This window comes from Magnolia sinica, chromosome 8 (assembly GCF_029962835.1).
Source record: "Magnolia sinica isolate HGM2019 chromosome 8, MsV1, whole genome shotgun sequence".
Taxonomy (NCBI): Eukaryota; Viridiplantae; Streptophyta; class Magnoliopsida; order Magnoliales; family Magnoliaceae; genus Magnolia; species Magnolia sinica.
Window position 1 is genome coordinate 1,945,938 of NC_080580.1, and position 24,257 is coordinate 1,970,194.

The 24,257-nt window shown below is 40.6% G+C and overlaps 4 protein-coding genes across 4 annotated transcripts; 1 reads left to right on the plus strand and 3 right to left on the minus strand.

The window, feature by feature from the left end:
- Nucleotides 1-8,203: 8,203 nt before the first annotated feature.
- Nucleotides 8,204-8,719, plus strand: LOC131253752 (secreted RxLR effector protein 161-like). Its single transcript, XM_058254890.1, has one exon. It carries the CDS (start codon nt 8,204-8,206, stop codon nt 8,717-8,719), a length of 516 nt encoding a protein of 171 aa, XP_058110873.1.
- Nucleotides 8,720-14,389: 5,670 nt separating this feature from the next.
- LOC131253753 (probable LRR receptor-like serine/threonine-protein kinase At3g47570) lies at nt 14,390-16,933 on the minus strand. The gene is made up of 3 exons (XM_058254891.1): nt 16,708-16,933; nt 16,040-16,609; nt 14,390-14,511 (listed from the first exon to the last, which is right to left on the minus strand). The coding sequence occupies exons 1-3, from the start codon at nt 16,931-16,933 to the stop codon at nt 14,390-14,392; spliced, it is 918 nt and encodes a 305-aa protein (XP_058110874.1).
- LOC131253754 (putative receptor-like protein kinase At3g47110) lies at nt 16,934-22,675 on the minus strand. Its single transcript, XM_058254892.1, has 2 exons — nt 22,573-22,675; nt 16,934-17,823 (listed from the first exon to the last, which is right to left on the minus strand). The coding sequence occupies exons 1-2, from the start codon at nt 22,673-22,675 to the stop codon at nt 16,934-16,936; spliced, it is 993 nt and encodes a 330-aa protein (XP_058110875.1).
- LOC131252577 (probable LRR receptor-like serine/threonine-protein kinase At3g47570) lies at nt 22,251-24,239 on the minus strand. The gene is made up of 2 exons (XM_058253193.1): nt 23,777-24,239; nt 22,251-22,983 (listed from the first exon to the last, which is right to left on the minus strand). The coding sequence occupies exons 1-2, from the start codon at nt 24,186-24,188 to the stop codon at nt 22,676-22,678; spliced, it is 720 nt and encodes a 239-aa protein (XP_058109176.1). The 5' UTR covers nt 24,189-24,239; the 3' UTR covers nt 22,251-22,675.
- Nucleotides 24,240-24,257: the final 18 nt, after the last annotated feature.

Below are 24,257 nucleotides of genomic sequence, written 5' to 3' on the forward strand. Positions count from 1 at the left end.
TTAATTTCTAAAAGAAATTATTCTTTAAAGAAAAACGGAAATTTCTAAAGTAAACTAAGAAAGCCTAAACTAAAAAGTAAATTACTACAAGAAAATTGAAAAATAGAGAGTATGGAAGGAGTGTACCAAAATAGAGATTTCTATCTTAAAGGCCTACAAAATAGGAAGGTTAGTTTCTAGACAAAAATCCTAAAAATAAATTAAAAAACAGAGTTAGATTCAAAAAGTGTTAGAATTAGAAAGTTAATAGAACCAAAATAGAAAGTCAATTTCTAAATAACCTAAATTCTAAAAATAAACTATTTCCTACAGAACAGAGGATACTAGAATTAGAAAGTTTCTAAAATCTAAACCCTAATTCTATAAAAAGAAAAAGTAGAGAATTTAGGAAAGAATTACCAATTTAGAGATTTTATGTCAGGATCCTACAAAACAGGAAACAAGTTAGTTCTAAAAGTCAAATAGAAATAAAAATCTAAAACTAAAGTTAATAAAATCCTAATCTTATCCTAATTCTAAAACTAATTAATTTCAGAAAATCGTAACTATCAGTCCCCGGCAACGGCGCCAAAAACTTGTTCACACCCCAAGTGCAGGGTTGTGATGTAGTAATAAACTCGGTAAGTCCGAGGTCGAATCCACAGGGACTGATACCTATACGTTATCTGAAACCAAGTAGAACTAGAACTAGACTAAGATGTGATCTAAGCCAAATAGAATTTAGGAAATAATTGTGGAATAACTATTTAAAACTTTAAGGAATTCAGAGAAAGGGAACTAGGGATTCAGAGGATCCACTTGTAGAGATCAGGGAGATTTTATGCCAGTATCACAAATTATGGAAATTCACTGAACTGCCATTGATATAGGTTTCAAGAGATGAAAGGTAGATGAATTAGAATGGATTCCATCATCTAACCATGCCAGGAGACAAAGTAAACAACAGATTAAACTAATTACCAACCAATCAACAATGTGTGAAAATCAGGAAGGGTACGGTCCATCCTACCATGCCCAGGAGACGATGGTGAACAACAGGACCTCCGACGTCATAAACATTAAAAGAGAAAGATAAATATTCAAAGCCATTGCAAAAACATTGTAATTTCAGTCACAACAGACCATTAAATACTGAGAAAATATTCCTTGAATTATCAACTTAAAAATCACATAAAGTTCAGAAATTTTAAATTCATAGAATAAACTCTCCCATCTCGCTACAGGCTTCACCTCTTAGCCCTAGCTAAGAGGTTTAGCCGCTCATGATTAGGCTGATCATAAAAAAAAGTAAAGGAAATATAAAGGAGAAGAAGGAAAAAAAAAACAGGCTTAGCTCGCGTGCCAGCCCAAATCCCAAGCCAGCCGTAGTCCTTTTCAAACCCAAGCCAGCCGTAGTCCTTTTCTGTTCTTCTTTTTCTTCCTTTCCTTCCTTCCTTCAAAACCAAACTCTGTTGATCTCACCGTCCTTCACACGATGCCTCAGCTCCCTGACCAAGAGAAACAGCAGCCGCACTCTTGTGCACAGCAACACCAAAACCAATCCACGTTCCCAAGCTTCTCTCCCTTTGAATGCTGCCTCTCTCTCACACTCTCCCGTCCTCCCCCAGTTCAAGCCGTAGCTGCCCCTTTTATAAGGCCTTGGAGTCGACTGGAGAGAGTCCTGCTGGAAGTGTGCGTAGCCTCTGTTTTTTCGGATTTCCCGGACTGCGTAAACAGCTAACGCAACGTATTTGCGTTGTTCGGATGGTGGGGCCCACATCGCTTATACTTTGATAAATCCACTCCGTCTATTGAACGCTTGCTGAAAAAAACACTGAAAATAGATGGTTTTGGCTGTCTTTTGATGCGGCTCGTCTGATCTACCACGCCGCCGTTCGTCCAATGTTTAAACAATCCAAACTAATCTTAAACTGTCTTTTGAAATTTTTCCACCTAGGTGATGGTTACAGGCCTCTTTGGAGTCCATTAGACGGTCCAGATTGGACCGATCATCTCAGAGGGTGGCCCACAACAATTCACCGCAGGCTCTGTTGCGAAACAGAGCCCGCGCGTTTGAGCGCTGTGATGGTCGGCGGACCATCTCTTGATACAAGGTGTAGAATCCACTCCGACCATTCGATCCACCTCGAAAAACCACTAAGATTTGGCTAGCTTCATGTTGGATTCGGTGTGGCCCATGCGATCTTTGCTCCCACCGTCCATTCCTGCGTTTTTATGCAATCTGCGTGTGTTTGTGTGCATGGGACTAAAAGGACGCCTAGGCACGAGTCTTAGCCATCCTACGGATCAAATGGACGGTTAGGATCTTTCTTTTGAATGATGGACGGGGCCCACTGATAAAAAAAAACGATCGGACAGCGTTGGGTGCTGCCTTTGCGAGGAAGACGGCTCGGGTCAGCCCGGCTTTGACCGGGCTGACCGTCCGGTGCGGCGCGGGCGCTGTACATCATATACACGCGCTGTACATGCAGAGTAAATCTGTGATGTTCGTGAGAAATCCGCTCCGTCCATCCGTCTTGTCTCCACAGATAATAGGTTGAGACCAAATTTCAAGTATATCTGGATAGCAGGCGGGCCCAAAATCAATGGTTTTATGGGCTGATCTGTTAGTTGGGGCACTTCCATAGTGATCCGAGGGCTGAAATTTGACGTGTACGGTTACTTTATATTCTTCAGGCCGTATATGAAATTTCGGGACAAACGGATGGTGAGAAACCTATGATCTTGCATTCTGGCTGACTTTCGGGCCACTTGAGCTTCAATTTCTCAATTCTCTTGGATCTCTGGCGTTGATCTTGGTCCCCTGGAGTCCGTCCCATGCTTTAGTGTCATCAGATCGGTAAATCCATGCTTTTTAGCGTCCTTTCCCAGTCCAAGCTCATGAAGATGCCCTGCATCACAAATACAATCAAATTAGGCTATTAAACGGTGTCATGCTTGTAAATCCATGCAATAAATGGGTCTGATATGCAATATTTGACCCTCAACACCTGTTACTATAACAGTGGTATCAAAGCCAAGTTTTCCAAAAATACAGCAGCAGTTTCCTCTTCCCATAACTAACTTTCTTGCAATGGTATCTGAAACCTTTGTACAACTTGCTATACCTCGCTTTGATGGTCATTATGATCATTGGAGCATGTTGATGGAGAATTTTCTTAGGTCAAAGGAGTATTAGCAAGTTGTTTCTGATGGCGTACCAGAACCAGCAATGGGCACAGCAGTGTCAGACGCATAAAAAGCAGAAATAGAAGTAGCAAAGTTGAAAGATCTCAAAGCCAAGAATTATTTGTTCCAAGCCATTGATCGTTCAATTTTGGAGACAATTCTATGTATGGATACGTCCAAGCACATTTGGGACTCCATGAAGAAAAAGTATCAAGGCTTAGCAAGAGCAAAGAGGCGGTAGCTTTAAGCACTTCGTACGGAGTTTGAAATACTTCGAATGAAGTCCGGTAAATCAGTCACAGACAATTTTCACGAGTCATGACAATTGTCAACAAAATACGGATTCACGACGACAAGTCAGATGATGTTACAATTGTGGAGAAAATATTGCGATCCATGACTCCGAAATTTAATTTTGTTGTATGTTCTATAGAGGAATCTAATGATATTGATGAACTTTCACTTGATGAATTGCAGAGTTCTTTGCTGACTCATGAATAAAAACTCAATCAGCAAGACATGGATGAACAAGCATTATAAGCCTCCATCAACAATCAGTCCTTGGCCTCAAATAAGACTGATAGAAAACAGAATCAAGGATCAACCGATTGCAAAAAGCAACAACAATAGCAATTAGACTATCAGTCTTTTGATTCATAAGGAAGAGAAAGAGGAAGGGGAAGAGGACGAGGTAGAGGTGGATATCGTTCAGCTACTCGTAAACCAAGTTCAAGAGACAAGTTTAACATAGAATATTATTGGTGCCACAGGTATGGACATTACAAATCTGAATGTCGTACTAACTTATCTAAAAACCATGGAGAAAAATCATATTTTGCAGAAAATGAAGAGGAAGTCTCTCTTTTGAAGGTTTGTCATGTGAAAGAAGAAACGAGCAAGAATATGTGGTACTTAGACACAGGCTGCAACGATCACATGTGTGGTGATAAGTCGCTCTTCTCCACCTTAGACGAATCTATCCGAGACAATGTGAAATTTGGGGACAACTCCAAAGTCTCTGTCATGGGCAAAGGAAAAGTAATTATCCAGACTAAAGGAGGTGCTGCTCAAATCATTTCCAATGTCCTTTTTATTCCAGATCTAAAGACTAACTTATTGAGTATCGGTACTAAAAGCATGGATTTAACGATCTGAAGTCACCAAGGCAAGCGACGGACCCCAGGAGACAAAGATCGACGGATGTGCACACCAGGGATTCAAGAAAATTGAGAAACTGAAGCTCAAGTGGCCTGAAAGTCAGCTAGAATGCAAGATCACATGGTTTCTATCATCCGTTCTGTTCGAAACTTCACATATGGCCTAAAGACCATAAATTAACCGTACACGTCAAATTTCGGCCGTTGGATCGTTGTGGATGTGGCTCAACGTTCATATCAGCCCATGAATCATTAACCTAGGGCCCACTGGATCTCTGGATAAGCTTCAAACTTGGGCTCGACCCCTTAAATGCGCTAGCAGATTGGATGGATGGAGCAGATTGCATCTGAAGCACTGCAGTGGACCCCATGGGAAGTAGCAGTGCATAGTGCACAAGTGCACTCTCGTTGCACCGGACCAGCCCGTTCCGTCCAAGTCTGTTTGACCGACCATATCTAGAAACGGAAGCTCCGTTTTTGTTGGCATGAAACAGGGGGCTGTTGGATCGTTAGTGGGCCTCCATCGTGGCCCATAAAAAAAGATCTGAACCGTCCATCATGTAGAGGCGCTAGTTTTGGTCAGCACCATGCTTACTATTTTCAGCCATACACGCGCACGTGCCGGCCACAGCAATCACAAGAAATTCATTTGTAGCCATTGAAGCAAAATCACTTCAGTGGGCCACATCTATAAACATTCAAAACTGACCATTCCCGACCGAAATTTCGAGGGGAATCTGGTGGACGGAGTGGATTTCCCAACAGCTATCTTGAGTTTACGCAGGCCTTGTTGCGCGCACGACCAAAGTTCCGGGCCGTTTTTTGTAACCGTGGCGAAGATCGGTCTGTCCATATGAACAGCTCAAATTGCTCCTGCGGTGTGGCCGATCAGAGCTATGAAGACTGAACAAAGCAGATCGTTTGTTCAGATCGTTACACAGCGTCAAAACAGGGGAAAGTGTGGACGTGAATCTGCTGCTGCGTAAACTGATTTACACAGGGACAGCGTAAGCTCTTCACGGCTGGAGTTCTACACCAGCCGACTCCTGCTGCTGATATAAAAGGAAAAGAGAGAGAGAGAAGAAAGGGGGTGAAGCATTCAAGGAATGTTGATATTAAAGGAATGTTTTTCTTAGTCTTTAATGGTCTGTTGTGACTGAAATTACAATGAGTCTGCAATGGCTTTGAATATTTCTTTTTCCCTTTTGATGTTTATAACGTCAGGTAGCCCTGTTGTTCACCATCATCTCATGGGCATGGTCGGATGACGGTACCCCTTCCTAACCTTCAGGCATTGTTGATTGGTTGGTAATTAGTTTAATTCTATTGTTTGCCTTGTCTCCTGGGCATGGTTTGGTGATGGAATCCATTCTAATTCATATACCTTTCATCTCATGAAAACTAGATCAATTAAGTTCAGTTTGATTCCCATAATTCTTGATGCAGGCATAAGATTTCCCTGATCTCTACAAGTGGATCCTCTGAATCCCTAGTTCCCTTCCTCTGAATTCCTTAAAGTTTAGACTAATCTCTCACCATTATTCATCAATTTACATTGGATTTAGATTACATCTTTTGCTAGTTCTATATCTAGTTAGTTTCAGATCACGTACAAGTTTCAGTCCCTGTGGATTCGACCTCGGTCTTACCGAGTTTATTACTACATCACAACCCTATACTTGGGGAGTGAACATCTGTCATGGGCAAAGGAGAAGTAATTATCCAGACTAAAGGAGGTGCCGCTCAAATCATTTCCAATGTCCTTTTTATTCCAGATCTAAAGACTAACTTATTGAGTATCGGTCAGTTGTAAGAGAAGGGTTATGAGGTTTCTATCAAGGATGGAGTGTGCCAAATTCAAGATGCCAAATTGGGCTTAATTGCTCAAGTTACGATGACTGCAAATTGGATGTTTCTTCTATCTCGACAATATTAATCAAACATGTTTTTTAGCAAAATTAAAAGACATGGCTTGGCAATGACACTTTCGCTATGGTCATCTCAATTTTGCTAATCTAAGAACACTTCAACAGAAAAATATGGTTGCTGGCCTTCCAAAATTCTCAAGCACCTCAAATGCTTGTGTAGAATGCATTGTTAGCAAACAATATCGAGAGCCATTTCTAAAAAGAAAAACTCAAAGAGCAAGACAGTTATTGAAAATTGTCCATTTCGACATTTGCGGACCTATCAATCCTGTATCTAATGGAGGTAAACGATATGTTATCACTTTCATTGATGATTTAAGCAAAAAAACTTGGGTTTACTTCTTACAGGATAAATCTGAAGCCTTAATAGCTTTCAAAAGCTACAAAGCCATGGTTGAGAAAGAAGCAGGATGTTCAATTCAAGTATTGTGGACCAATCGCAGAAGTGAATATAATTCATACAAATTTATAAATTTTTGTGAAGAGCATGGCATCAAAAGGCAACTCACCACCCCCTTCACTCCACAACAAAATGGAGTGTGTGAAAGAAAGAACCGCACAATCATGAACATGGTGAGGAGCTTATTGACGAAGGGTGAAATTCCAAAGAAGATTTGGCCAGAAGCTGTCAACTGGAGTGTTCACATTTTGAATGAAAGTCCAACTCTTGCAGTCCAAAATATGACACCCGAGGAGGCTTGGAGTGGTAGAAGACCAAATGTTAGCTACTTCAAAATATTTGGGTGCATAGGCTATGCTCATATTCCAGACGAAAAAAAGAAAAAAGTTAGATGACAAGGGAGAAAAGTGTGTCTTTCTTGGTGTTAGTGATTGTTCAAAAGCTTATAAATTATATAATCCTAACACTAAGAAGATTATTATCAGCCGTGAGATAATCTTTGATGAAGACAATTTTTGGCAATGGAATGCAAATAGGGCTGCACATCATATTCCTACAGATTTTGATGGAGAAAAAGATGAAGAAGAACAACATCTTGTGGGGAATCAGCAGCAATCCACCATTATTCAAGCAGATGATTCATCTGAGGTTGCAAGAGAACTAAGGTCACCACGACTCAGAAGGAGACTAGCATGGATGCGTGACTATGAGGTAACAGGGATTGATCAGTCTGAGGATCCACTCATACACTTTGCTCTCTTTGCAGATTGTGATCCTGTAACTTATGAAGAGACTATTTAACAATCACAATGGAGGAAAGCCATGGATGATGAAATTGCAGCTATAGAAAGGAATGACACTTGGGAGTTGACAAAACTTCCAAAAGGACTGAAACCATTGATGTGGAATGGGTGTATAAGACGAAATTGAAGGAGAATGGTGAAGTTGATAAATACAAGGCGCGTTTAGTCGCGAAAGGATACAAGCTAGAATTCGGCATCGATTACAAAGAAGTGTTTGCTCCCTTCGCACGGCACAACACAATCAGATTGATAATTGCATTGGCAGCTCAAAATTCATAGCCTATTTTCCAATTAGATGTCAAGTCGGTTTTCTTGCATGGAGAATTAAAGGAGCATGGATTTGTTAATCAACCTCCTAGTTATGTTAAAATTGGAGAGGAGTCTAAAGTTTATAAGTTAAAAAAGGCTTTATGCGGACTAAAACAAGCCCCACGTGCTTGGTATAGTTGTATTGAAGCATATTTTTTGAAGGGAGGTTTTCACAAATGTCCTTATGAACATTCACTTTTCATCAAATTAGGAAATGTTGGGAAAATTCTCATAGTCAGTTTTTATGTTGATGATTTAATCTATACTGGAAATGATAAGGTCATGTTTGACAAATTTAAGAAGTCCATGATGGCTGCATTTGATATGTCTGATTTGGGAATGATGTATTACTTCCTTAGTATAGAGGTAGTTCAATCTGTTGTAGGTATCTTTATTTCTCAGAAAAAATATGTCTAAGAGATGCTCAACAAGTTTTAGATGAAAGATTGCAATCCCAGTTGTACACCAGCAGAAACGGGGTTGAAGCTTACCAAAGATTCCCAAGGAAAAAGGGTTGATGATACACTTTACAAGCAAATGGTGGGAAGCTTAATGTATTTAAACGCAACGAGACCAGACATAATGCATGCCGTAAGTCTCATCAACAGATTCATGGATTGTTTAAAGGAGATGCATCTCTTAGCTACAAAACGGATATTCAGATATTTGCAGGGAACAACTGATTATGGGATCCTGTATAAGAAAGGAGAAAAATCAGAGTTATTTGGCTTTACGGATAGCGATTGCGCTGGAGATCTAGATGATAAAAAAAGCACATCTGGTTACGTCTTCATGATGGGGTTAGGAGCAATATCATGGTCATTGAAGAAGCAATCAATCATCACTTTATCAACAACTGAAGCCGAATTCGTGTGCTTGTCAAGCTGTTTGGTTGCGGGAGATTCTTGTAGCACTTCACTTCAAACAAAAGGGAACTACAACCATTTTTTGTGACAACAATTCAACAATTAAATTGTCTAAAAACCCAATTCTTCATGGGAGAAGCAAACACATTGATGTTCGGTACCATTTCTTGAGAGATCTTACAAGAAATGAAACAATTGATCTTGTGTACTGCAGAAGTGTGGATCAAGTTGCTGATATATTCACAAAGGCCCTCAAATCAAGCGCATTTCAGAAGCTTAGGGAGCTGCTTGGCGTTTGTCCAAAGAATTCATTTTAATTCAAAGCTTCTTTTTTTTTTTTTAATTTAAACTGATATTTAGTCATTAGTTTAATGGAGGGTTTGTTGAATAAGTCAGCAGTAATTAGTTTATCATGTGGCTTATTGTTCTAGTCAATAGGAGTTTGTTATGTTTACCTATTCTTTAGGAATTAAATTTGTAGATTCTGCAGTATTTAAGTTAGTTCTTATTTTCTTGTTTATTAGTTGGTGTAATGCCTATTTAAAGGCTGATTGCTTAATGAATACGTAGTGCAGAGATTTTCTCTATTCTTCCCATTTTGTGTTCTGTTGCCTGTTACTATAACAGCTTTCAACTAGAATGCTGGCCTCCCAGCTTAGTTCACACTTGCCATTGATTGTTTGTTGACGACTGCCAGGGAATCACCTTCAATCTCTATCAATTTCTTCCCGGTGATCCTAGCTAACTATAATCCACAAAAGAGTTGTAAAATTCTGGCATGTAATTGTAGCACCATTTGTAAGAATGACAAAAGGCAATTATAGATTTTCCATAATCTTCCCTAATTATTGCACCTAATCATTCAAGTTGATCCAGCCCAGCTTGGCAGGGGATCCATTTCACCAGATTCACCATGGGTTCATTAATAATTACACCAATTTGGTTCCTGTACTTAGTTTTTGACAGTTGATCATTAGTTTTGGACAGCCGGCCACAGCCAATTCATATAATTGATTCCTGATGTTCGCAGCATACACTACTAAAACATACAGTAATTACCATACTCTACTAGTGCATCAATATATTTTGTAGAGATTTTACATCATATACATAGCAGAGATGTACGTAAGAAAACACAACAATAAGCATTGTCCCACAAATAAAATACCAGGGAATATTGGAGTTGCAAACTAAAACAGGCATTTTCCAGCAACAGCGGGTGACTATTGAACTCCCCGTGCATACAGCTGCAACTCTAAAGGAGCTTTTTTGGAAGATGAAAAACCTATGTAAGTGTATAATAACATTAAATGATGGAAGAATCTAATAGGGGTATTGTAGTCATTTCATTGTTGGTGCAAATTTTTTATTTTATTTTATTTATTATTATTTTATTTTATTTTAGAGAAGTGGACACTTGCCACAATTTCGTTAATTTTATTTATTTATTTATTATTATTATTATTATTATTAGTATTATTATTATTATTATTATTATTTAGAGAAGTGGACTCTTGCCACAATTTCATTAATAACAAAATTTTTACAGCCCTTCGGGAGGGGCCCAACAAAAAGGAAGGGCCGCTCCTATCATATGTATCTAAGAGGGCTACAGGAGCCTAACTAGTTAGGAAACCAAAAATAAAAAACTCTAAACCGCGATGGTCCTAAGGGTCCCTAGGCCAACCCTATCTAGGAAGAGTAGGCTCTGCACTTGCCTAGGGAGAGAGCCTGTATGAAGATGGAGGAAAGATGCTTGGCTACCACTGCCTTCACAGGCCATGCCGTCTATCGGGCCATTGCCTTCTCTAGGGATGTGATTGAAGGCGAAGGACCCCCTCTGCTTTAGAAGATTTATCCCGGCGAGCCATGGACCCCATCGCCAGGGGATCTTGGTTTTCCTTGGGAGGAGATCCACCACGATTCTAGAATCTGATTCCACAATTACCTTATTCAGCCCTCTTTCCAAGCATATCACTAGCCCATTATGGATCGACCGCAACTCTGCTAGATTATTGGATCCCACACCATAGCCAGTTGGTGCAAATGTCTATATAAAGGAGTTGTGTATCCAATTACAATGAGTGTGCAGCAGTGAAATAGTTTCTATATTTGAATTTCTAAATTTCTATTTGTTTTGCTATATCTCTTCCTTCCTTCTACAAAATTAGATTTTCTAAGTTGTCTTGAGGCTTTGTAAAGCCGATAAATTTGGTTTGTACAACCAACAAATTGGCATCAGAGCTAGACGATCTTGTGGGACTGCGTATAGTTCGAAGGTGCAGATCGTATGATCAAGGTTTTGCCACTCAACGTCAAGAAAAAGGCATTGTTGTTGATCCGTGGTGTGAAGAAGTGATGGCATCCTTGATCCAGCCGCAGATTCCAAATTTATCTAAGGATAACTATGAAAATTGGTGCATCCAGATGAAGGCTTTGTTTGGATATCAAGATCTATGGGAGATCGTCATGTCAGTGATGGGTATGTAGAACCCACAACGGAGCAAGAAGCCTCCTATTTTGCCGAACAAAAGACCGCTCTCAAAGATTAAAGGAAAAAGGACAAGAAGGTTTTTTTTTTTTAAATGTATCAAGGGTTGGATGATTCTATCTTTGAACGAATAGCCGAAGCTACGACATGCAAGCAAGCATAGGAGAGTCTTAGCACCATTTTCAAGGGTGTTGATCGTGTCAGGAGGGTTCGACTCCAAACCCTTAGAGCCGAGTTCGAAGCTACACATATGAAGGAAGGTGAGTCCCATTTCAGATTATTTTTCAAAATTGCTTGTTATAGTTAACAATTTAAAAAGAAATTGAGAAAAGTTTAAAGATATTCGCGGGTAGTAGAAAAAAAATACTCAGATCTCTCACAACTAAATTTGAGCATGTGGTTGTGGCTCTTGAAGAATCGGAAGACTTGAAAACTTGTTCGTTGAAGAGTTGATGGGATCGTTGCAAGTGCATGAACAATGGATGCAGAAAAATAACGCATTGACGTTGAAACATGCCCTAAAGTCTAAGCTGACTCTAAATGACCAAAATAGTGGCCATACAAATTGTGAAGGTCGAGGCACCAACACTAATGCAAGAGGAAGGGCACGTGGATATCATCTGAACCATCCACAAAATCAACAAAAATTTACCAATTTCCGTGGAAGAGGGAATGGTAGAGGCCGATCCATATGCGGTTGCAAAATTATGAAAAATATTTAATGCCGGAATTGCAACAAATTCGGCCATTTATGCCTCGGATTGTTGGAGCAAGCCAGTGGATCATGATAAATGATCCAACTATGCTGAAGCATCGAGTCATGACCAGGAAGACTCCACAGTGCTCCTTGCACAAAATAAAGGTTGCGATTGACCAGATGTATGGTATCTCGACACTGGTGAAAGCAATCACATGTTCGGGAAGAAAAGCCTATTTGAGGAACTCATAGAAGGAGTTCATGGTGAAGTTTCAGTGACTCGTTAAAGACGCTGGTGAAAGGTAAAAGTAAAATCAAAATCTTTCAGAAGAATGGTGTTCCAAACTATAACTCCAATGTGTATTACGTGCCCAACATGAAAAGTAATATACTGAGTCTTAGACAACTCCTCGAAAAAGGGTATGTCATACACATGGAGAATTCTTCTCTTTCCATAAGAGATGCATGGATGTTTGATTGCGAAAGTCCAGATGGCGAAGAATCATATGTTTCCGCTCCATATAAACACAATGCTCGAGAAGTGTTTTTATGGAAAAGCAAAGAATGATTCTTAGATGTGGCATCTTTGCTTTGGCCATTTAAATTTCAGTGGCCTGAAACTTCTATCGTCATCAAGCATGGTGCATGACTTGCCTACCATTAAAGCTCTAGAACAAGTGTGTGCAGCATGCACACTTGGGAAACAACAAAGGAACTCCTTTTCGAGTGGAGTATCCGGAAGAGTAAGAGAACTGTTGTAGTTGGTTCATACTGATATCTGTGGACCATTGGAGCCAATGTCTCTTAGAGGTAATAAATACTTTATTACCTTCATTGACGGTTTCATTAGAAAATTGTGGGTGTACGTAATCAAAGAGAAGTCTGCCGCTTTTACTATTTTAAAATTTTTTAAGGCTCTTATTGAAAAAGAAAGTGGTCTTAAAATCAAAGCCCTTAGATCTGACAGAGGTGGAGAGTATACTTCAAATGTCTTTCAAGGGTATTGCAAGGATCAAGGAATCAAGCAATAACATACTGCAGCTTACATGCCACAACAAAATAGAATTGTGGAACAAAAAAACCATACCATTCTCGACATGACAAGGACCATGTTGAAGGAGAAAATTCTGCCAAAAAATTTTTGGGCAGATATAGTTGCATGTATTGCTTATCTGCTTAATAAGTGTCTGACCAAGAGTGTCAGATTCAAGACACCGCGAGAAGCATGGAGTGGATACAAGCCGAGCGTGGCCCACCTTAAAATCCTTGGGTGTGTTTCATACTCTCAAGTTCCAGAAGCAAGAAGGAAAAAACTTGATGATCGTGACGAAAAGTGTATCTTCATCGGCTACAGTGAAGAATCGAAGGTGTACAAGCTCTATAACCCACTAACTAATAAGGTAGTGGTAAGTAGAGATGTGGAGTTTTGCAAGGAAAAAGACTGGAAGTGGAACCAGGAAGATTTGGCCAAAGAAAATAAGGTTGAGGCCAAAGAATATGAAGAAGAGAGGCTTGTGAATTAGGATCAGACACCCACATTACCCCCTTTTATATCGCAGAAGTGCAGGAGTACGTTCCATCTCCCCTGGAAGTACTTTATCAAATTAAAATTCAGCCAACACGTCTTCGTCTAGTTCTTCTCACCCATGGCTTCGATCAAAATGAGAAGCCTCAATGATATATATGCAGGAACTGAGGAAGTAAATTTATTTTGCCTATATGTTGATCATGAGCATCTTGCATGAGAAAGGCTATGGAAGAAGAAATCTATGCTACCGAGAAGAATCACACATGGGAGTTGATCTCACTCCCTAAAGGATAGAGGACCATTGGTCTCAAATGAGTGTATAAAATTAAGTGGAATGCCGATGGTAAGATTGAACGATATAAGGCAAGGCTTGCAGCAAAGGGCTACAAATAGAAATATGGGGTAGACTATGAAGAAGTTTTCGCCCCAGTTGCTCACCTTGACATTACGAGGATGATTATCTCCCTTGCAGCTCATCACGGTTGGATGATCTACCAACTAGATGTGAAATCTGCATTCCTAAATGGAGTACTCGAAGAAGAAGTTTACGTTGACCAGCTTAAAGGCTTTGTTATGCAAGGGGAGGAACACAAGGTTTATTGACTGAAGAAAGCTCTCCATATATGGGTTGAAACAAGCTCCACGTGCCTGGAATGCATGCATTAACAACTATCTTCAAGAAAATGTCTTCTTCCAATGTACATACGAGCATGCAGTCTACATCAAGAAAAATGCACATGGCGACATCCTCATAGCATGCCTATATGTTGATGATCTGCTGTTCATAGGAAATAACTAGGCAATGTTTGAAGATTTCAAGGATGCTATGTTCAATGAATTCGAGATGACTGACGGTGGATTGATGTCTTTCTTGGGCATCGAAGTGAAACAACAAGTCGGTGACATTTATATATCATAGAAGAAGTACGCAAAATAACTTCTTGAAAAGTTCAAGATGACTGACTGCAATACCGTAAATATGCCTATAGCAACGAGCCTGAAGCTCACGAAGGATGGCGAAGGAAGAAATGCTGACTCGACTCTATTCAAGAGTCTGATTGGAAGTCTCAGATACCTCACAATCACTAGCTAGGACAGATATAGCCTCTAGTGTTGGGCTTCTAAGCCAGTATATGGAGGCACCAAAAGACTCACACTGGCTAGCTACAAAAAGAATTCTAAGGTATATCAAAGGGACTATTGAATTCAGTCTCTTTTATCCATACAATGATGATGCGATTCTGTTTGGATACTCCGATGGTGATTGGGGAGGTGGCCAAGATAAAAGGAAAAGCACCGCTCGCTATGTATTCTATCTCGGGTCAATTGCCTTCACATGGAACTCAAAGAAGTAAAGTGTGGTCACTTTGTCCACATGTGAAGCAGAGTATGTGGCAACATCGTCCACAGTCTATGAAGCAATATGGTTGAAGAACCTGCTAAAGGAGCTGAAATATCCACATGAGGAATCCACCGTTATATATGTGGATAATAAGTCTGTAAGGCCCGTAACTTAGTCCGTACCATTCCTTAGGATCCCACGGTCCTCCCGGTTGAATTCCGGTGACCCGTGACGCGTAGATAGCATTTGCACGCGACCCTAAGTCACACCCTGTCAACTCGAGTCGACTCGACCCGAGACGACCACGCCGTCGCCACGGTTCCAACGCCGCGTCTTGCACGCCAATGCGATACTCAGGCCAGGAGTTATGAGCCTGCATTCATTTCGAGGAAACGTCACGCGTTGCGAATCTTGAGAGAATCTCTACCCAATTTATCACATCAATCAATCAAGTACACATCCCATCTCAACCCATACGTAGCCCATCCCTCTCCCATTTCCAAAGTCAACTCTCTCTCTCTCCACCCATCCCTCTCTTACACCACCCATCCCTCTCATATCCTTCTTACAACACCATTTCACTCTATCCCTCTCTCATTCTCTCTACCATTTTTCAAGCTTCCATAAGAGAAAAGCTCTAAGGAGAGAAAAGATCAAGGCCCACTTCCTACCCCCACATCTCACCATCTAACCCTTCAAACTTCATCATCCACCCTTAAAGAAGAAGCTTAGGAGCTAAGGAGTCCAAGGAGCTAAAGAAGAAGACAATCGGTGGGTGATCCTAGGATTTTCACCGTTGATTTTTATTTGAGGGCCCACTTGTGGTGGGACCCATTTGATGTATGTGTTGTAAATGGAGAGGAGCTCATAGTGGCGGAGCTCCTCCTCGCACACACGTCGTCTCTCTCTCTCTCTCTCCCTCCCTCATTGTTGATGGCCCACCTGATGATTTACATATTTTATCCATGCTGTCCATTTAGTGGACTACACCACAGTCCACTTGTGGGGCCCACCTTGCTGCCTATCCAGCAGGTAGGCCTGCTGCCTGTTCGTTTGGACATGCCTCGATGACGGAAAAACACAAATATCAGCTTTATTCAAAGCTGTTGGTGGCCACACGTGTGAACCCACCTCATGCATGTGTTACATCTGGGTTGTCCATCTATTGGACGGCCAACAACACATGGCTGCTGTTGACGTCAGCAAGTTCTGTGGTCCCACCATGAGGTTTGGTTATATCCAGACCGTTTGTCCTTTTAGGACGTGGGACCCACCCACACGTGCCACCCATGGGCCACCATGTCATGATTACTTTCAGGGCCACCATGTCATTATCTAGAAGAATGTTACTTGGCTTGAGATCACAGTGAGAAATGGGCGTTTGGCAATGGTGATGAAGATAATCCAGAGCATAAGCCACATCAATGGCTATGTTTAACCTCTGAATAAGGTTCAAAGTCCTTGGCTTATGTTCCTCATCGACTTTTGGATGCAACCACTCCTCTAAACTTCCATTCGGCATGTACTCAAAAACTAGCGCTTTGAAATCATTGCCCTTAAAATCGATGCTTGAGCAGGATGCTAAGATCTTGACGAGATTCCGATGCCTAACATTTCTCAATGCCTCGCATTCTACAAGGAAGCTCCTAGAAGCTCCTTGTCGTTGAAGATTGAGTACTTTCACTGCAAAAATTTGGCCATCTGAAACAAAGTATCCTTTATAAACAGAACCATAACTTCTTACGCCAATCAAATTGTGTGAAGAGAACCCCTCAGTTGCTTTGAGAAGCTCCCCATAAGAGACGTTCTTGTACCGGTCTTCCGAGGAAGTTTGCAAATGCTTCTGTCTTGATTTTCTTCTCCAAAGAAGAGGAGTGAAGCACAACAATAATAAAATCAAACACACAGCAACAACGATGACTGGTATGATTACTTTCAGGTTTAAAAACCTTTGCGATTTGGATCTCAAAACAAGGCATTTGGGTAGGCCTAATTTTGGGATACCTCACATAGTTTACTGTTCCCTATGACAGAAATCCCACTTGCATTTTCAAACACCCCTTGGACAGGCACTTGGCCCTCAAAATCATTGAAAGAAAGATTTAGTTTACGTAATGAAGTAAAATTCTCTAGATATTTTGGAATTAGCCCACTCAAGTTATTTCGTGAGAAATCCAACTCTTCAATACCTGTCAAGGTGTTCCAAGACTTGGGAATGGTCCCTTGAAAGGCATTACCTTCCATCTACAACCGTTCCAAGCTCTGGCAACCGCTTAGCGTTTCAGGAATTTCCCCCGACAGTTCGTTCTCGGAAACATCTAGTTCTTCAAGATTTTTCAAGCTACCCACTTCCCCGGGTAAGGACCCAATCAAAGAGTTTCTAGCTAAGTTGAGAGATATTAACAGAGAAGTGAGGCTAACGAGCTGTTTGGGTATTGTACCATTGAGGTTATTTTGGGAAAGGTTCAAAACTCTCAGTTTTTGGCAATTTCCAAGACTACGAGGTATGTTTCCCAATAGGCTGTTTTCTTGCAGGTAAAACTCATTCAATTCAGTGAGGTTGCCAAAGGAAGATGGAATTCGCCCAGAAAATCTATTCACCGACCAGTCTAAAAATTGCAGCTTTTGAAGCTTCCCTATACTGATAGGAATGGTACCTGTGAAATTGTTATGATCCAGATTCAATTGGTTCAAGCTGACGAGATTCCCAATCCCCGGAGGAATGCTTCCATACAAATGGTTGAATCCAATCGCCAGCCAATTGAGTCGGGTCGACAGATTGGCTATGGAACTGGGCGGCAAGCCTTGGAAACTGTTGTTATGAAATCCAAATTTTTCCAAGTAGCTACAGTTGGGAAGCGAATAGATGAATTTCAACTCATCTTCTTCCCCTGTTCCAAGTCGGTTACCACCAATAGTGAATATACGAAGATATCGAAGAGTCCCAACATTCATAGGAACTCCGCCAGTAAAATTGTTGTTGGTGAGATAGATCTCTTCAAAGAAAGAAGCATTTGCTAGCGAAACCGGAACGGGTCCGGTAAACCAGTTTCTTGACACATATAAGTACCGGAGGTTAGGAAGAAGGAGGCCTAAGACGGGCGGAAGGGTTCCGAGAAGTTGATTTGCTGAGACTGCCAAAATAAATAGTGCAGAGAGATTGTAAATAGTGGAAGGGATTGTACCGGACAGATTATTTTCAGCTATGTGGAGGAATTTTAAATTTGGGATGCGACCTAAATCGGTTGGGATGCTTCCATGTAAGTTATTTCTACTTAAAAGAAAGATGAGTGAGAGACGAAAGGTTTCCTAGCCAAGGTGGGATGCTTCCGACGAGATGGTTTACAGGGAGAAATAACCCACGGAGCTTCGATAAAGAGCTAAGCTCGATGGGAATCTCACCTACTAGCTCATTGAATTGAAAATAGATGACTCGGAGGTTGGAGCAGTAGGTGAGATTGGATGGGATTTCTCCTCCAAATGAATTGGAGCTGAGATCGAGAAGCCGGAGACGGAAAAGGCGTCCTATTTCTTGTGGAATTTTACCACGGAAGCTGTTGTCTTGGAGATCGATTAACGTGAGGAAAGTGAGATTTTCTACTTGGGGAGGAATAGAACCTTCCACTTTGAAGGACGTAGGTTGAGGACGGTGACCCTCTCATGCCTGAGACTGCATGTGATTCCTCGCCACTTGCAGAAATAAAGAGAATGGTTCCACGAGCTCATGACGTTGAGAGGATCTTTGGTTATTCGGTCCTTGAAGGCGAGCAGAGCCAGTCGATCGGTTTCGTTGGCTGGGACGGTGGCAGATCTAGACCGTTGGGACAAACACAAGAAGAGCGTGGCATGGAGAAGAAATGACCAAAATAACCTCGTACTCACAGATAGCAGCTCCATTCTGAAGGAGGAAATTGGGCTATGCAGTCCAAGCCATTGCCCAGCCTCATATTTGTAGTAATGACAGGCCCGCCTTCGATGTTGTACGTAGGCCAGATGAATTGACCGGACCTGACTGGAAACCGAATCAAAATAAATAAAGAAAATAATAATAATAATAATAATAATAATAATAATAATAATAAGAAAAGTATAGATGAGAGCTCATGTATGTATGGTTCTACGGCTTAATTAGCCTACCCTTGGCCTTGTATTTCAGACTTAAACCTGAGTTTGGGTTGTAGCAGATTGGTTTTGAAGGAGCCCGATCCAAAAAGTTCAAAATTCGGCCCGAGACCAACCCTAAGCCTAGCCCGTTGACAGCCCTAGGCCCGTCACACCACAAGGAACAAGTTGGGAGAGGATGCTTGCCGTGGATTTGAATGGGGGCTATCGTGTAGTGTATATGTAATCCACACCATTGATGGGCCTATATGAAGGGTTAGAGCAAAAATCAGGTTGTTTTACAATTCAAGTGTGAACGCTTTCTTCCCTGATGTGCATGCACATAGGCTAAATGTGCAACACGGTGGAAGATTGCCTTTCATTGGATGGCATTTTTGTCATGATGTGCGGTTGATCTTTTTGAGGTGACGATAACTCGTATATGGTTTGTTTAGCTTGTTTTGACTTTCTTGACTGTGCAGTACCTTTCAAAGGTGGCTAGAATAATACGTTTGAAATGGTTGGAATCACCACCATCCATTTTGGTGATGTAACAGTTCACAATAGGCCAGAGCCATAAACTTGCCTAGTAATTAAGGTTGAAGAATTGTGAAAATACCAACCTGAATGAATCTTATGATTAACTTGCGATCCTTACAATCTGGATAATGGTCTCGGTTACAAGAGAAGAATGGGGTTAGGCACATTCTCTCGCTCGCACTAGCGTGCGATCTCTACTTAAGGGACTTGCAATTTTCAAAAAAATCATATCTGCAAGAAATGTTAGTCATAAGCCCATGCTACATATAACCTACAAGAAGGTTGGGCAGGCAAAAAGGAAAAAAGTAACCGGATCCTAACATTAATTCAGTCTTTTCCTTTTTGTTTTCTACTTGTTATCGTTATTCTTCCTTTGAATGGGCAAGTTTCCGTGCCAATTAATCAGGTGCCTCATTTATGTTTGGATGCAACACTGAATTGAATTCACATCGAGGGGTATTACTCTAAGTTGTAATCAGACTTCAAAGGGATATGTGTCCTATTTTGTTTGAATACTAGGATGTCATTTATTTTCATCCCTTTTAAAATGAATATTCATAATTTTATTGTCCCTTTAAATAAAATTCCTCTTAATTTTGCTTTTCAGTTGTGATGTTTTTCATTTGAAAATTTATAGAAAACCTGTTTGCTATCGACATCAGGTGTAACCAATGTATGCTAGTTAACCGTCATTTTATTCCATGCATAAAAATTAGCGACGGCAGTATTAACGACGGCGTTTGGAAGTCGCAAATTTTAGCGCTAGTAATTCCCTAATTCGCAATGGTTTATTGTGGCATTTTTGGCTTTAGCGGCAGTTATGGACCATCGACCAATGGGGATGGTCCTATAACCGTTGATTTTTCGCAACGGTTTAGACGTCTTTGGCGACAGCAAAATGCAATTGAAACTGTTAATGTTTATTAGCGATGGTTTTCGACTGTCGTTTTTTCACCGTTTAAGCATTGTAGATCGGACCTGCCCACTTCTGTATACCATTGTGATAGATGATACGCAGCATTTAAAAGTACCTAGCAATTGAACACACGGAATTCAAGTTATTCAAACTAAACTGCCAAAATAATAGATGTGATGCTTAAGATGTATCATGAACCAAAAGTTTAAGCCCATTTTATTATCTGGATGTCTGATTGGAGGACTTGTATTGGATGGTTCAGAATGGAGACCATCCAATGATCTTATTTCAATAAACAAGTTTCCATGTATCAAAGGTTAGCCACACTGGCTTACATAGTCTTATTTGAGTTAATTTGTGCCACGTGCACAATTTTCACGTGTAGCCAGTTCATCACGTGAATTCCAATAACGTTGAGACAATTCAAAGGGTCAACGGCCAGAGCGAGCTGAGGCTTAGCCCAAAAATCGGACGCGGATTTGCTACTTACACGTTGAGTAGCAAGACTCGCTACTGAAGTGACGTCACCAAGTTCTGTGGGCCACACCATGATGTATGTTTTATATCTACACCGTCCATCCATTTGGAGAGATCATATTAGGTTATGATCCAAAAAATGATTCAGATCTAAAGCTCGAGAGGACCCCACCACAAATAACAGTGGGGAGAGTGATGCCCACCATTAAAAAGTTCTAAGGGCCACAAAAGTTTTCAATTAAGCTAATATTTGTGTTTTCCCTTCTTTCATGTCTGCTTTAACACATGAACAGGTGGGATCTCAAATAAACATCATGGTGGACCTTCGGAAGGTTTCAACGGCGGGCGTTACTCTCATCACTGTTTTCTGTGATGGGGTCCACCCCAGCCTTGGATCTGCCTCGTTCTTCGGATGCTCTAAAATGATCTCTCCAAATGTATGGACGGTGTTGATACAACACACACATCATGGTGAGGCCCACGGAAGTTGGTGACGTCACTGCAGTAGCCAGTCTCGCTACTCAACCTGTCAGTATCCAATCCGCGTCCCCAACAATCACGATGGTTTGCACATCACGTGGGCCACATGCTTAAACTGAGTACTGTTGGTCATCTTCTTCTTTCTTTTTTTTTCGTCCATTTGCTTAACAGGCAAGCGGTCTATCTGATAATCGCACCGAATGATTTTCGGGGAAAGACATGGTACCACTGATCGACCGGATGAATGGTCCAGATCTTACACGTGTGTGTACCTCAATATGCACATTTGCCGCAAATTGACACTAGTATTTCTCACTGCTTACATCTCTTCACCAACGAATGAGACGTAGTGGCATAGAAATACCCTGTCATACACCTGTGGCCAACCCGATGAGTGTACGTAGCCCACATGATTTCGTGCTAACAAACAGTTAACATTGGACCCACTTGAGGTTTAAAATGGCCTGTTTTGATTGTCTGGACAATTTAGTTTTTGGTCTATGCAGGCCCATTAAATATTCCACCTATAGAATTAGCCGTTCCGATCTCAGCCACCTATACAGCAATGACATGGAGGAACATGGAATTCTGATTTTATTTATTTATTTTTTCTTTCTTTTTAAGAAAAGGTGGAACAGGTCCACCAAATTTTATAAATGAAAAAGATGTACATCCATTCGGGCGGGGCCCCAACAAAAAGATTTGGGCCTCGCCTCTCGTATACAAGAACACCCTTGGAACATGAAGCTTAATCATAATTAACAACTACATATCACATAACATAGAGATGAATCCTTATTTTACTGATCTGGCAGCCTGAATTAGGAACAACACACATGCAGTTCTCACAACGAAATCTTCACAAGAACATCACTGCATTTGCATTTGCCAGCTTTCACCTGGTCTATCTGGACATGCATTTAGGTCGATCGGCAGGACATTACAATGTTTGGATGATTCTAACACTTTTGTCAGTGGTATATCAATGGACATTTGCAAAAAGAACTTGTTCACATTCATCAGGCAAAAGATCTTAATCCATAATGGGACTTTGCTACATTATAATAGCATTTTGAAAAGGGTTTATAAAATGTTCAGCGATTAAACACCTTAGAAACCCAATGGTTTTCTTATTATAAGTAGATAATATCTGTATCCTATTACATTCATGATACAATCTTCCTTTGCCTAACACGGGACAAAATAAAGGAAATGAAACAAATCTTCCCACGTATAAAGCATCAGTACAAGTTCACTCATAAGCCAAGATTATATATATCTAAAGCTTGTTCAACAAACTTATTGTATTTCGAAATCTTTCTTAACAAACTTGCAGTAATATCTTAGTAATGAGTGAGGTAAGACGTACCTTCACCCCACAGTGGTGATTTAACTTCTATCTCTGTGAATTCTGACCTTAGATATAAGTCCTTGATTGCTTGCCTTTCCATGACAACATTTTTCATCTCCATTCATTCTCTCGGAGATTCCAAAGAACACAACACACCAATTCTGACCATTGAAATCAAGCAATCATGCATTTTATTCCTTGCATTGATATGATTTCCACTGCCTTGAGTAACTTCCGCTTCTTCAAAGAGATATGGATCTACAATCTCCATTACTCGTCCAGGCAACGCCAACTTGGCAAAATGATGAAGGTATAGATTGTCTTTAAACATGTCATCAGTTGGCCCCTTTCCAATTATCATCTCTAAGAGAAGGATTCCATAGCTATAAACATCTCCTTGTGTGGAAGCTTTACCGCCCATCCCATACTCTGTAATTTGTACATCTCATATTTAAATGTAAGCAAATATTCCATTTAAACAAGTAATTATCATTTCTGTTTATCCTAAGTTGGGAATTTCTAACATCAGCATAGAAAGAAAGCACCAAATGTGAAAGTTCGGCCTGATCCAATGGTGGTATATGAAAATTTCTCCTTTGGATATATATTGATGAGTACGTTCATTGATATTTATGCTAATTGAAACTTTATGAGTTTGCTAAGTGTTTAGCTGCCCGTGGAAGTTCTTGTAGACCCAAGTTATGTGGGTCAACATGAGAAATCTAATCCATCCGTCCATCAATTTCAAAAGCTCATAATAGTACAGCAACTTGATAAATATTAAGATCCAAAAGTCGAGTAGGTCACACAACACCTAATAATGAGAATGGAAATGCCAAATGTCGAGGCCTTCTTGGAGCCCACCATGATGTTTATACGCCATCCAAACCATTCGTCTGGTTATTCCCACTGGCATGAACTGAAACCATAAATATTAGCCTAATGCGAAACTTTTACGGCCCAATGAAAGTTTCAATATGAGCCTTTAACACCCAATTTTTCCTGCCTTTGCGGTCCACTTGGAGTCTTGGATCTAAATAATTATTAGGTTGATGTGCTATTGTGAGCTTCCAAAATTGATGGATGGATTGGATTTCTCCAAGACATCACCTTGGGCACCATATAGCCTCTGCCCACAGAAGATTTCCAACGAGTGGAGCAAAAGTAATTCATGTTGCATAGATACACTTGAATAAAATTAAAGAAAATATATGAATCTTACCTGGAGCGATGTACCCAATAGATCCCTTCACCCCAAGCAATATGGTTTGAGAAAACTCCGATAAGAACCTTGATAACCCGAAGTCACCCACATGGGCAATCATGTCATCATCAAGAAGAATGTTGCTCGGTTTTAAATTGTGATGCACAATTGGTGTTTGGCAATGGTGGTGTAGATAATCCAGTGCAGAAGTCACATCATGCGCTATATTTAACCTTTGAATAAAGGTTAAATTCCCCCTTTGCTGGTCATACCCATCTTTGGGTAACCACCTGTCTAGACTTCCATTGTTCATGTACTCAAAAACTAAAGCCTTGAACTCGTTGCCTTTATAATCAATGCTTGAGCAACAGGTTAAGATTTTAATAAGATTCCGATGGCTAATGTTTCTCAAAGCTTCACATTCGGCCATGAAGCTCCTCAGAGCTCCTTGCTGTTGAAGGTTGAGGACTTTCACTGCAAAAACAGTTCATCTCGATCT

Coding starts and splice junctions, on each gene's coding strand:
- LOC131253752 (XM_058254890.1), top strand. CDS start 8,204: ATGAAAGATTGCAATCCCAGTTGTACACCAGCAGAAACGGGGTTGAAG.
- LOC131253754 (XM_058254892.1), bottom strand. CDS start 22,675: ATGGAGATGAAAAATGTTGTCATGGAAAGGCAAGCAATCAAGGACTTA. Junction 17,824..22,572: donor ATCACCACTGTGGGGTGAAG/GTACGTCTTACC, acceptor TTATTTTGGCAG/TCTCAGCAAATCAACTTCTC.
- LOC131252577 (XM_058253193.1), bottom strand. CDS start 24,188: ATGGCCGAATGTGAAGCTTTGAGAAACATTAGCCATCGGAATCTTATT. Junction 22,984..23,776: donor TATTGGGTACATCGCTCCAG/GTAAGATTCATA, acceptor TACAAATTACAG/AGTATGGGATGGGCGGTAAA.
- LOC131253753 (XM_058254891.1), bottom strand. CDS start 16,933: ATGGAAGGTAATGCCTTTCAAGGGACCATTCCCAAGTCTTGGAACACC. Junction 16,610..16,707: donor GATTTCTGTCATAGGGAACA/GTAAACTATGTG, acceptor TAATCATACCAG/TCATCGTTGTTGCTGTGTGT. Junction 14,512..16,039: donor TCACTGTGATCTCAAGCCAA/GTAACATTCTTC, acceptor TTCTTTTTGTAG/CTAGCCAGTGTGAGTCTTTT.